At 41.8% G+C, this 12900-nt stretch overlaps 1 protein-coding gene across 1 annotated transcript in view; it reads right to left on the bottom strand.

Moving 5' to 3' along the window:
- Positions 1 to 12900, bottom strand: part of LOC103355833 (zinc finger matrin-type protein 4) — a 58142-nt gene that overhangs the window by 26474 nt on the left and 18768 nt on the right. The window contains 3 exon segments of the mRNA XM_074465719.1: positions 789 to 950; positions 2899 to 2911; positions 9344 to 9436. Coding sequence (XP_074321820.1) covers positions 789 to 950; positions 2899 to 2911; positions 9344 to 9436 — 268 coding nt within the window.

Here is a 12900-nt window from a genome sequence, read left to right as displayed (position 1 = left end):
TATGTAAAGCTCCCCTGAAGACAACTCGCCACCACAAACTCCTGATAAAAAAACACGAATCAAAAACAATCTTGAGCATGAGCAAAAATCAACTGGTGGATGTCTTGATCTGGCAAGGAGTTTTTTTTTTTATTTTATTATTAATCATAAGACTTTTATAAATTAGAGGCAGTCTGTGTGCTTCACCTTCAAAGTTTTACTTCTTGGGCCTCTGGCATGTTAACATTTTCAGACATTCCCCCTGATTCTCAGGCTAGAAGTTTTGAGTGAACCATGACTAAAGCTTCTCAAATCCACTTCAGATAAAAACATGTGCTTTGAACTAAAAATAGTTCTCAGTTCAGTGATACATGTCACATAAAGTGGATGGCTGGATTACGTGAGCAAGCAGAGGTGAGAGCCAAGTGAATTCTCTTTGTCTTTAGTAGCGACAGGCTCTGTGTACAAACATTGAAATCTGATACGGGTATTGATTAGCTATAGTGGAAAGGGTTGATCGGTAGAGCACCAGTTTAACGTCAGAAGATTGATAGGTCGCTTTCAAGTCTGATCTGAAGAGAGGCAGATGGAAACCAACATACTCCAAAAGTCTGTTTAATACTCTATTCTCCTTGCTTCTCAAAACTCAACCAGAATATGGTCACACCCTTGCATTTTTCAGGTGATACATAAATCTTGTGTCAGTATGAAAGCACTGCATGCACTATAAAATACATGGCGCCAACAGTGCAAAGACTGAAGTTGTGAGTTTCATCTGGTGGCAACGACAGGCAGAATGTGCAAGATACCTGCGTTTGTAGGGCTGGCCATGGCTGTGGGTAGGTTGGGTGGCTCCCCCAGCACCAGGCGGACTCTCTTGGCGTGGGTTTTGCCCTGATAGTGGGACTGGGCCACTATGGCGGAGGTGAAGAACATGTTACACAAGGTACAGCACTTGTTCCTGTCCACCTCTGTCTCTGCACAGTCCTACAGGAGAAAAAGAGGGAACGATGGTAAAAGACAGTGTTGGAGGGGTGAAGGGAGGTGTTATGATAGAAAAATAAATCACAGGGGAGGGGAGGGGAGGGTACGGGAGGTGAAAAGGTAAGAGAGACTGGTGGAGGTGAAGGAAGGAATGATGTGAAAAGAGAAGGAGGGAGAGGTGAAAGTGAGAAAAAGAGGAGAGGCAGGGGGAATGGAAAGATGTACACATTTCACTGGCCTTGCTTTTGCTCGCACACACTCACGCAAACACACAAAAAGGCAAAGAGAGGGCTGATCAAATATTCATCTGTCTCTCTGGGCAGAGATTGTGGCTTGGCCCTTTCACCGCTGCTGGTTCATTACTAATGATGAGGGGGAGATGCTCCCTGCGGGAGAGAGGGAATGCAAACAAAAAGACCAACTGCTTGATTGACACAAATGTACAAACACACACACACTCACACCCAGTCTTCAGAGGAAACTGACTAGCATTAATTTCCTGGAGACTCACCCTAATCATAGCTGTAATTACTACTTGCCTAACCCTCACCTTTGACCTGAGCCTTAACCTACAGCTAACCCTCACTGTAACCTTACACCGAGTCTTCATTTCTAAAAGGAAATGATTTATGTGATGGGGAATTGCTGTATGTCCCCAAAGGGGCGGTGGGTCCACATAGTGTGATTGTGTAAACAGATTTATGTCCACACAACACAAGTAATATAAGGACACATGCACACACACACATATACACACATAAACACGCATGTTGTGGGGACACCCACTGTTGCATTGCCTTACCACTTAACCTACAACCAAACCAAAGTCAAAAATCTGTCTCAACCAGTGGGGACCTTAGTGTGTGTCCTTATGTTGACCCCAGTGGTTAGTGGGCAGTAAGTCCCCTCTAGGATATAGGAACATGAAACACACATGCACACACAATGTTTAAGCTATATTCTACCCTCTCTTTATCTTTTTCTTTTGTTTCTTCATCAGAATAAAGAAAAACTGAAATAGGCATCAGACTGCATCTCAGGAAAATACAGACATCAGGTATACTTTAGAAAAGGAAAAACTAGAAGTCATAATCGATCGTCTGAGATCTTTGCCCCTTACATTCACAAAAAGTCTGTCTCACGTAGGCTGCAAAGACGTGAATAAAACATTTTCTCAAGCTGTGTGGATGTAAACAGAAAAGGCAAATATCAAGAATCAGTCAGTACGTTCTTCTTGACCTGGTTTTCCTAATTTTGGCTAAGCTCCTTATAGCTCAAGTTAAAGCATATAATAACATTTTATACTTTCAACTTTGTGGTAAGAGCTTGGTGAAGGCCCTTTCCTGTTTCAAAGTGAGGTCAAGGAAATTATTTTCTGAGTTTAGTGGAGAGAACAAAAAGGTCCCATATTGTGCCCCTTTTCAGGAGATTAATGAAAGGCTCATGTCCCCAGAATCTGTCTTTCAATTTGCCATCTCAAAATGCTGCAAAGATGGTTCATTTTGCAATGACTATATAATCCCTGGCTTTAGCCCTTGTCTAAACAGGCTGTTTCAGTGTTTGACATTCAGAAAACCACTGAGCTGCTATCTTCTTCTTCTTCTCTTCAGGAAGAAAACTTTCTCTGTGTCTGTGATTGATAGCGCAGAGAAAAACAGTTGACCATGGCAGCTAACACTGACTTGAATGAGTGCATGAGAATCACAACACAGCTCTTGTTTTCAACTCATGTGTACCGTCAGTTTGTCAGACAATGTCGCAGTTATTCAAAACGGGAGTTTAGGTTGTATTGAAGTACAGCAGGAAAATTCAGCAACCCACCCAGTTCATTTTTATAAGTTTCCATCTCTGAATGCTACTCAGCATTACAGTTTCTAAAGAGTTCTGACCTGTGGGCGAACGATCAAAGCCCCATTAGCTGCACAATACACTAACGCTATGCATCACTCTTTTGTGGTGACATTGCCATCAAAGACAAATATTTTCAGAGCTCTGACCTGTGAGCATGCGATCAAAGAAGGTGTAAACACCTTCATATCTTAATAGCTTTTATATTGCCAAGTTGGAACAAAGAAAAGCCCAATAAAAATGGATTTTCACTGTATGGCACCTTTAACTAACCTGCACAAAGCCATTTATCAATTCTACTCAAGCCTTTCGGGTGAATTGAGACAGACTTTGAGTGTATCATTCAGCATCAACCCCTGACCTCACAAACGCTCTTGAAACAAAAAAGAAGCAAATCTCTGCAGTCACTTTGTGCACAACCTTGTGAGAGAAGCTGCAGGTGATACAGCAGCATATTAGTGGTACGCTGTGTACGTATTACATGTGTATGTTCCACCTACGTATATAGATCAACTAAACTGGCAAAAACATTGTAAAGAAACATGTTTAAAAGATGTTTTGCATGTTGAAACATGTTTCAATGTCTTCTCTTTGTTCACAATGAATCCAGACTTTATGTGTGTTCATCTTTCTTTCTTCCTTTTTTTCACACCAGCGCTCTTTAATCCAGGTGTTAAATCGCGCTGGAGGAAAGAAACCTCAGTCTCGGCAAGCGAGTACAATAATAGAAAAATGTCTGAAACACCATATCTGAGTGTGTGGGAGCATCGTGCTGTGTGTCCCACTCGATGCACGTGTTTATGTGTGTTTGTGTGTGTGTGTGTGTCTTATGTCAGCCCTGGTTAGCATCAGGGACAGCGGATGTGAGAGTTAAGGACACCTTTACCTTCGAGGCTTAGCTTTGTCTCTCAGCTGTCCCATCTCTCTTTTTTTTTCTCTCTTTTTTCTTCTTCTCTCCTTCCTTTCCTCGCTCCCTCTCTTCTTCTCTTGCTTTTTGTCTTTCTGCCTTGCCTCCACTCTCAGCCTCTCTCTCTCTCTCTCTCTCTCTCTCTTCCCCTGCATCCTCCCTCCCCCTCTGGGCACCAGTCTCAGTGACTCTGTGTGTTGTGGGATGAAATATTTATCTGTATTGGCAGGCCCTCGCCACCCCCTCTCCTCCTCCCCCTCTCCCGCCTCGCTTCCTCTCCTCCCCCGTGTCTGTCCCTGCTGTGATCATGTTAAAGGCTTGCTATGAACTGTCCCAGACCTCCCCCCTCCACCGCCATTAGAAACTCACATTCTTTTTCCAGTTGGTGTAAATTCATTTTTTTTTCTCCGTGCTTTATTTGCACACGCGGCATTGTCTCGTGCTGCCTAAGGAATGCGAAAACAGTGTGTGCATAATTGCTGTTATTGTGCGTGTGTTTGTATGTAAAAACAGCTTTTCTATATTTATCCCATGATCTTTATTCATGATTGTAGCATGGGAGACACACAAGAGCCCATTAGGACAAGTCTCACTCCTTCTCTTCTCCTTCCTTACTCCACCTATCCTTCCCCTGCTCCCTCATTACCATCCCTTCCACCTTCCCTCCATTGTGTACTTTCTCCACCTCATCTCCATCACTATTTATCCTATCCTCCTTTCCCTCCGCTTCCCCCCTGCTCGCCCAATTTGTCCACTTCTTCCCTCCCGTGAGCAACGCCGCTGAGATCCTGGTCTACCCACATCTTGTTGTACCACGATGACGAATATCATCCACAGCGGAATTATGTCCCACATTTGCGTGACTTAGGACAAAACGAGTGAGATAATTCTCCGTGGCAGCCTGCAGCAGTCTCACCTGTCAAAACACGCTGAAAATTAAAAGAAGCAGCCGACAGAGATGAGACTGAAACACAAAGAAGCATCTACTTGAAAGAATGACAAACGCTACGCCGGGGATTTAGGGAGTGTGGGGAAAGTTTTGAACAATCCCCAGCATGTGTGGGTGACTGACATGTGAATAATTGTCAACTCATTACAGCTGCCACTCTGCTGAACCACTTTAAACAATAAACAGAAACTCTGACTCACTGTTTTTTTTGCACCACTGTCTGTCTCCGCCGAAAGTCATCAACCTTTCCGTTTCTTCATTTTTAATTCCTAAATATCTGCTCGTTACAATATTTCTCGCTCTCTTCATTTAGCCGCCTCTACCTGTCGCACCTCGCGCATCTGTTGAGACTGATTTGCATGCGACCTAATTGTTGGGTGTGTTTTTGTTGGTGTCTGCACATGCTGCGTGTATGCCCGTTTATCCGCCGCCTGACAGTGATGTCTGTATCGCAGAATATTCCGTGTGTTTGGGTGGCTTCATCTTGCTCATGCACCTAACAATAGACTCCTAATTAGCTGCGTTCTTCCTCTCCTTCTGTTTTGCTTTTTCTCTGCTCCTCCTTACTTCTCCTACTGTTCTGTGTTGAGGCGCTGTGGGAAACATTGCTAAATATACACATGGAGCAGCACAGGGAAGCAGACGCTCTCATTTGGAGTTTGAAGAAGCTCTAAAGGTGTAAATTGAAAGCAGCAACACTGCAAATATAGAATTAGAGGCGAATAAAAGGTGAAGAAAAGAAACATTTTGTTATCTCTTGCCCTTTCGCGCTGGGAGGAAGCGGCACAGATGAAGAGAAAGAGCAGAGTGGCGGATAGGTTGAGAAAAATGGATCGAGTCTCCTCCCCTTTCATCTGGGAGCACCTTTACGACCTACTTTCTCTCTGTTTGTTCTGTGACAAACACGTTCACCTACACACAAGCACAAAAACCTCAAGGCATGGCATTTTACACTGGCATTTCATTCACTCTGTGCAAAAACCCTTTTCTGCAGTTCCCATTGGACTGCGCCATGTCAATCAGAAAGAAAACAGAGGGGCAAAAACACGAGGACGAAGTGCAGAGAAAAGACGTGCAAAACTTCCCCTGGGAAAAAAAGGTGAAAGGAGAAAAAGTAGATTCCAAATTGAACGGTTAGAATTTCATCTCTGCTCATCTTACATCAGTTTTCCAGCATTGTGACATAATCAATGTCACATCTCTGTGTGAAAGGTTATGAACAAAGTGCTAACTGTGGCACTCACAGTGTGTTACAGTATGGCAGATGAGGGCAGTGTGTGTGCGTCTGAATGTGTGCACATGGTCCGCTTATGTGTATTCGGTGTCCCATATGAGGTGAAAGCCAGGATGGGCTGACTCATGTCTCACTTAGGGAGACAGATGGAGACGCAGGTGTGTATTCCTACAGTATCCGTGAGTGTGTTTGTAAGCCCAGAAGCCCTTGACATGTTATTTCATGAGTGTCTGTAGTGTTGTGCACGTGTAGCACCTTTTTTTTTTCTCCTTATGTACAGCTTGTGTTAAGAACAATGGTTCAGGTGTTTGGGTAAGAGACATACCAGCGGGTGCTGATTTCAAAAGTCTTACAGTGTGAAATGAGTCCCACGAAATTTGTGTTTTTGTCCACTTGACTCTTTAAAAATGTTTTCTTCACTGTACATTTTTACCTTTTTTTGCACACAAGCTGCTAACATGCTCTACAGAACTGCCTGTAACCACTGCCCTGCCCAGATTTCCCTACACATTTTGGTAACTTTCTGAAACTGGCGTCACATCACACGACAATATTGTCCAGATGTGTGGAGCTGAGCGAGTAAGCAGAATTTGAAATTCTTTCTAAACTTGCTCTATTTAAAAAAAAAAAAAAAAAACACTGTACAGCTATTTCTTTGTAAAAAATAAAAAATAAAACATTGAAACATGTCTTCTGGAGCTTGCCCTCTGGCGTAGTCAGCATATTCCAAGAACCTGTCTTTAATATCTTACTAGATCTGCAAAATTAATTGAACTTTAACCGTGATCACAACTTCGGTTTCCCACATTTGAATGAACATGACTGACGGTGACATTGACATTTGAAATGCTCCATTCATAGAAAATAGCAAGAATAGATAAAATCACAAAGCTTTGGTAAATCTGACATTCGAACACCTTTTCAAAGTCTCACACCTGTCTGAGTTGCATGTACTGAGGGGGAAGATAAGAGACTTCTCTGTGCACAGCCTCCTAGCTAACATCTACCGTGGGTTGAATGTGAAGTGTTTATGGAACATCGGTAAATTGTTGTGTATATTGATAAAAAAGATGTTTAGCAAGTGAGGTGTCTCACTTCAGGTGAAGAAAAAAACACATTTTAAGTCTTACTTTGATGCAAAGCTTTGCACATTACCAGGAATGTAGCACAGCATGGGAGTGAAAGCAGCACTCTGTGTATTTAAATCTGAAAATGCAATAATAACTATTTGTACATAAAATCAATGAATTCAGAATTAATCAGAACAATTGTGATTATCATTTTGGTATTAGCGATTTTCCAAACTACATAATGTTGAGGTGAAGACACTATGCTTACACATGGATGAAGGAAACGGTGTGAGAAACACTGAGTCCAGGTATCAAAGAACGTCAATTTGTTACTAAAGTGAAAGCATTAAGTCTAAAGCAGTAACCTGGTACTGCTGTGTGCCTGATAACTCCTGCCTCCCTAAGTTTTCCTGGCTTCAGCGGTTAAAACTGTGAATTTCAGGCCTGTCTTCGGGCTTTAGCCTTGCCGGATTTAATTGTGCAATGTGAAATACCTTTAATCTGTTCCCTGTGAAGATGACTGCTTGCAGCCGTGGACATTATTTGTCAGGGTTTTCAACTTTGCATTGATCATTTGTCAAGAGCAGCCTGAAATCTATTACACTGGGGACGTTTGGAAATATTTGAGTTCGTTGGCTTTTATAATGAATTTCTTGTCAGTGGAGGACAGAAAGCCATTATTATCAAGGTAACCGGTCTTGCACTATGGCCCAAGGTCTTGGCTGTGGCACTGCACTGTTTTTGGAAACTCTCCACCTCTTCACCTCTTCCTCTCCTGTCTTCTCTTCTGGCATAAGCAAGATTTGTGAGTTAGTTTGATAAGCTTCATTTTTCCACCAGCTGTGTCCTCAAAGTGTACACTGTATGTAGTCTGTGTGTGTATGTGTGTGTTTTAGGCCACGTGCCAGATAAATGGGGCACACAATGTACTATAGTAATCTCCCTGTGCACAATAGTCTATTACACACACATGCAAACACAAATGCAAAATTTAATCAGTTGCAAAATAGCAGTTTTGCTTCATGTTTGAAGCCCAACAATTCACTCTAGATGCAAATGCAACCTCAGCATTTGCTACTGTTGCAGAACAGGGCCGTCGAAATAAACAGACACAATGGCCTACCTACAGCACAGGCGCACGAGCAGACACACAAACATTGGTAATGCACTGACCTCCTTAGCCGTGGCCTGCAATAGTCAGATATAGTGCCGCTTGGCGCCGTCTGCCTCCACTAAATCTTACCAGAAACACAGCTAAGGCATAACCTCTCTTGGGAAAATTATAACACACAACTGCACACCACAGATCAAACAAATATTCCCATGAGCACTTGGCTACAATGGTCAAGGCTCAGAGTGGACAAGCATAGCAAAGGATTAGAATGAGGCTAGCCAACTCAGGTTTTTATTTTTTTTTTCATCTGCATAGGATGAAGGACAAATTCACACATGCAAACAGCTTTCCATCCATGAACATCTGTGCTGCTAATACAGTTTGTATTAACCCTCTGATCCTAAGGCAGCTTCATTTTTGGGGTTCATTTTTCACTGCAATATAAATTCCTGCCTGTATGGAAACAACACAACCATGACTGGAAGTAGAGAGAGCTTAGTGCCGCCTTCTTTACGGTATGACACACTTAGAATGCCATAAATCCCAAAAAAACAAAAAAAACAAAGGTAGAATTTCTTTTATTCATTATTTTAAAAACCTGTCATCAGCAAATTGCTTACAGGTGTTACCAGCAGTGGCATAAATGGTGACTCTACATATTACAGATATTCTAACTTGCATGTTTAATTCGTTTCCATGCGTTTCTCCTGTCTGCTCTGTGCAAACATGGCTTACAGTTCAGCCCAAAAGTCCCTCAAGTTTTGCTTGTTGGTCACAACTAAGTCACTCATGGCTTCATAGTTCCACCAAGAAGTGCAGAATATTTAGTTTTTTACTGAATCGAGTTACAACAAACATTTTTATTTTTGGGTAATTTTTATTGTAACATGTAAAATAAAGTCATTTCTTGCGCAATTTGAAGCTGTGATTTTCTTAATTTTTCTGACAGAATGCCACAGATGAGTAATTCAAGGACCATCAGGAAGCTAAAAACTTGTTAATTATTCCTGTCTTTATGCTTTCTGGCTCTGATGAATGGTGTAATTGTGGTGATCGTTTAAAGATAACGCGCCTTTCAAACCCGACAGCCACTTTTTGTTTGGTAGTTCACAGGTTTAAACTGCAAAACTGGTGCATTTACTTCCTCAGTAATTATTAAAAGCATGTTTCAATTTGGAAATTCTAATTTGGAGTGAAAATGCAATTAACACAGGCACACACACACTGACACATACACACAGAGTGAGTGAGAGCGTACTGGGTTATCTGGCCTCAGTCTTTTGGAAGGAGGTCCTCCATCTTCTGGGTGAAGCATGTAGAACAGGCGTACCTTGTTGGCATGTTTCTTACTCTGAGAGAGAGAGAGAGAAAAGAGAGAAGGAAAGAAAGTCAGCCGGTGAGTTTTATTGTATCAACTGAGCCAAGCGAGAAAAAAAAAATCAATGACTGTCACTCCACCTTGGCAACCCCCTCTAAGCTTTTATCTCTGTTTCAGCTGATGATGCTAGCAGACATCTTGCCCCAGGCTGGGTGACTAATGGCTGCCTGGGCCAACCTCAGCTTTCTGGGGCCCTGAGTAAGATGTTGAGGGAGGGAGGTTGAGGCCTCTTTGCTTTATCTGACTCTGTGAAGTGCTAACAAAAAAAAAAAAAGTGAGGAAATAATCTGAATGGCACAAATTATAGTAAAATTGAAATGATAATATATCTTGGTTCATTTAAAAATCTGTAAGAAGGAGAACATTTTAATGGAATCGCTGCTGAAAAGAATGATATTGAATATATTAATACATGATGTAGAAAAGCAGATTATAATTTAGTGAGAGATATTTTCAGCTCTGTACTTTCGCCTCACCTGCCTGTGTGCGCCCTTGGTTTGTCTGTGCTTTCCAACTATAGGGGCTATAAGGTATTATAAGCAGGAATACAACGCTCATCTGAAAGGACAGGGGGCTGTCCTTGAAGCTGTTAACTGTCACTTTAATGCAAAACAATGAAAACCGCTGGACAATCTGCAGGGCAAAGATTAGCAAATGTGTGTGTGTTTAGACAGCTCTGCGTACCGGGTCGACACACCTATCTCGCTCCAGACGTATCATTTCATTACCGTGCCTTGGCCTTCACTCCGTCCTACTATATAACTCCCATCATTATCTGCGAATTCCACCGCTGGTGCTGTTTTCCGGAGAAAAGTGTTGACACAATCAGAAAGATTGCACTTTTACTGCCACATGTGCAGGTTAAAGACACACTGTTGTGCAACAGAGTGCAGGGATGCAAGTCGAGACGGTGATAAGGAGAAGCATCTCAGGAGACAAAAAAATAAATAAAGTGAATCTCCGGACTGATGTGAGACGGATGTGATTCAATCAAAGCCAGACTGATTTGTCAACGGCTTTACCACTTTACCCCTTAGTCCATATGATACGTGGAGTTATGTTCTGTAGATGAACTTGTAAATGCGTATCATGGCTTAAACAGCACATAAAGAAAGTGAATGGGAGACTGTGACAAGACACTGTACTTGCTGCTCCATTGCTCAGATTGGATCCTGTGCCCCCAGGAAAACAGCCCCCCACCCCCAACCGCCACAACCACCTCACATGCCTCCTCACTTGTCAGACTGCTGTTAATGCATTTTGTCAGCGCTTTTGTGTGTGTGTGTGTGTGTGTTGGTGCATCTGAGTGTATGTTAGTGTTTATAGGTGTATAAATGGTCATGTGCTTTATGGCTCTGGGATATGGGCTAAAAGCAGGACCTTGTTTCACCATGGTTACCCTGCACTGACCATCAGCACTCGCCCCGCTCTAATGGACTTAGCCTGTCTCTCTTCTTTTTGTGTTTTCCCCAAGTGTCAGATCAAGCAGGAGGAGACGGGCAGAGCAGAGGAGAGCTATAGATATATGTCTGCCACGTCCTCTTTTTGTGGTGATGTATACATGAAGGTGTCAGACGGGTTGCATTTAGAGACGATCTGAGAGATGATGAGGTGATCCGGCAAACAGAAAAGACTTCATGTGCAAGCAAAAGTGTGCCAATAAAAGAGCTGCCCCCAACCCCGAGTAAATGTCATGCAACGCAACAAAACAATACAACAACAGGTTTTTAAAGATACCAGACTGGAATATTAGCAGACTTCTCACCATGTATTGTTTGATAGTTAGTGTGAAACTTTTTTAAATTGAAGAAAAATGACACTTTCTGGAGCTCTCTTTTTGCCAAAGTTACATCACTTATCAGAGACTGTAAAAGCAGAAAGAATCTGACAGGCCTTTAACTAATCATGTGCGACTTTCTGTTTTATCAGAAAAATTACTCTTAATTTAAGCTCAAAATTGTGATATTTAATTAAAATCACTTTATTTTACATGTCAATTTAAAAAAAAAAAAAAACCATTACTGAGATTCTGTAGGAAACAAAAAAAATTCTGCACTTCATGTTGCAACCTAGAACTCATGGGTGTCCAAGCTGTGACCGACAATCATGTGACAAAAATTCAGAAACTTTGCTAAAGTAGGCTGAACTGCAGGCTGTATTAACGAGGAGAATATCGGACACAAGCATAAAAGCAAATTAAAAATGGACGTAGTGAAACACTTGGTCATAGAACCAACATGTTTTCCAGTGTTGGTAACATCTGGGGCACTTGGAAAAATGTTGCACATGTTGATTCAATTTGTTCAAGTATTAACTTTTTCTGATTTGTGGCACAATACCTTTTTTATACTGCACAAAAGAGAGTTGTGAGGCTTCTCTACTTCTAGCCAAGGTCAAGCTGTTCCCATGGAGGTGAAGGACTTTACAGTGGAGTGGAAAATGAATCCACAGTGAGTAAAAATGTACAAAGACAAGGAAAAAAAATAAACAAAAAGAAAACATCCAGAAAGTGCTTAGGGTTTAGAGGGTCAAAATAAGGAATGGCTGTTTCTTTTCATAGCAAGAAAAATAATTCAAAGCATGACGAAGGTCAATGTTTAATTCACTGCCTACCACTGTGCACTTATAATTTAATAAACGTCGTCTTTGAAACGACTCCGGAACAAAAAGTGTGGTGCAACTCATCCAAGTTAAATGATGAACTATAGTTTATTTTCGTAACTTTCCACAACTGTGATTGGCAGTTAGGTTGAAATTGATGTTTTAAGAAACACCAAATGGCTTTTTAAATATAAACTCATTAGGCTAAGAAATAAAAAAGACTATTTTCATTAAGCTGAAACAAATTTGCAGTTTCAAAGAACTACAAACGCAGGTGATTAAAGTAAAAGAAAATCAGAGTTGCCTCACTGAGACAAGGACACTACATATCGTATTTAATCAACATAATATTTGGTGGCGTTAGAAAAACGAGTGCGCACCATTTTTCGCTCATTTTCAAGCTGAAATAAGCACAAGTAAAGCTGCTTTGCCCTCCATCCTGATGGAAGATCTCCCTGCCTTCAAACTGTTTCCTGCCTCGTCTCCTTGATCTACTGACCTCTACGGAGACCTTTTGTAACGGGTGACACTGACGACATGCGGTGACTCAGCTTGCCTGTTCATCTGCTCTGCTCTGTGTTTTTGTCAGACTTCGGATGAGGGACAGAAATAGATAACTGCCAAGTGGATATGGTAGGTACACATGTATCCAGACACATACACACTGTCGCTGTCCTTGCTTAAGTGTCTCCAGATAACGGCCTTGTCCTCATTAGTCTGCTTGTTAATCCCAATTGTGTCTTGTAATCAAGGACGACCTCGATGCAGGACTCGCATGCAAGCACGCTCCATTCGGAGGTGCACGTGCACACACACACACACACACATAGTTAAAT

This window comes from Stegastes partitus, unplaced genomic scaffold, assembly GCF_000690725.1.
Source record: "Stegastes partitus isolate 25-593 unplaced genomic scaffold, Stegastes_partitus-1.0.2 Scaffold169, whole genome shotgun sequence".
Taxonomy (NCBI): Eukaryota; Metazoa; Chordata; class Actinopteri; family Pomacentridae; genus Stegastes; species Stegastes partitus.
This window is presented reverse-complemented; position numbering and strand designations above follow the sequence as displayed.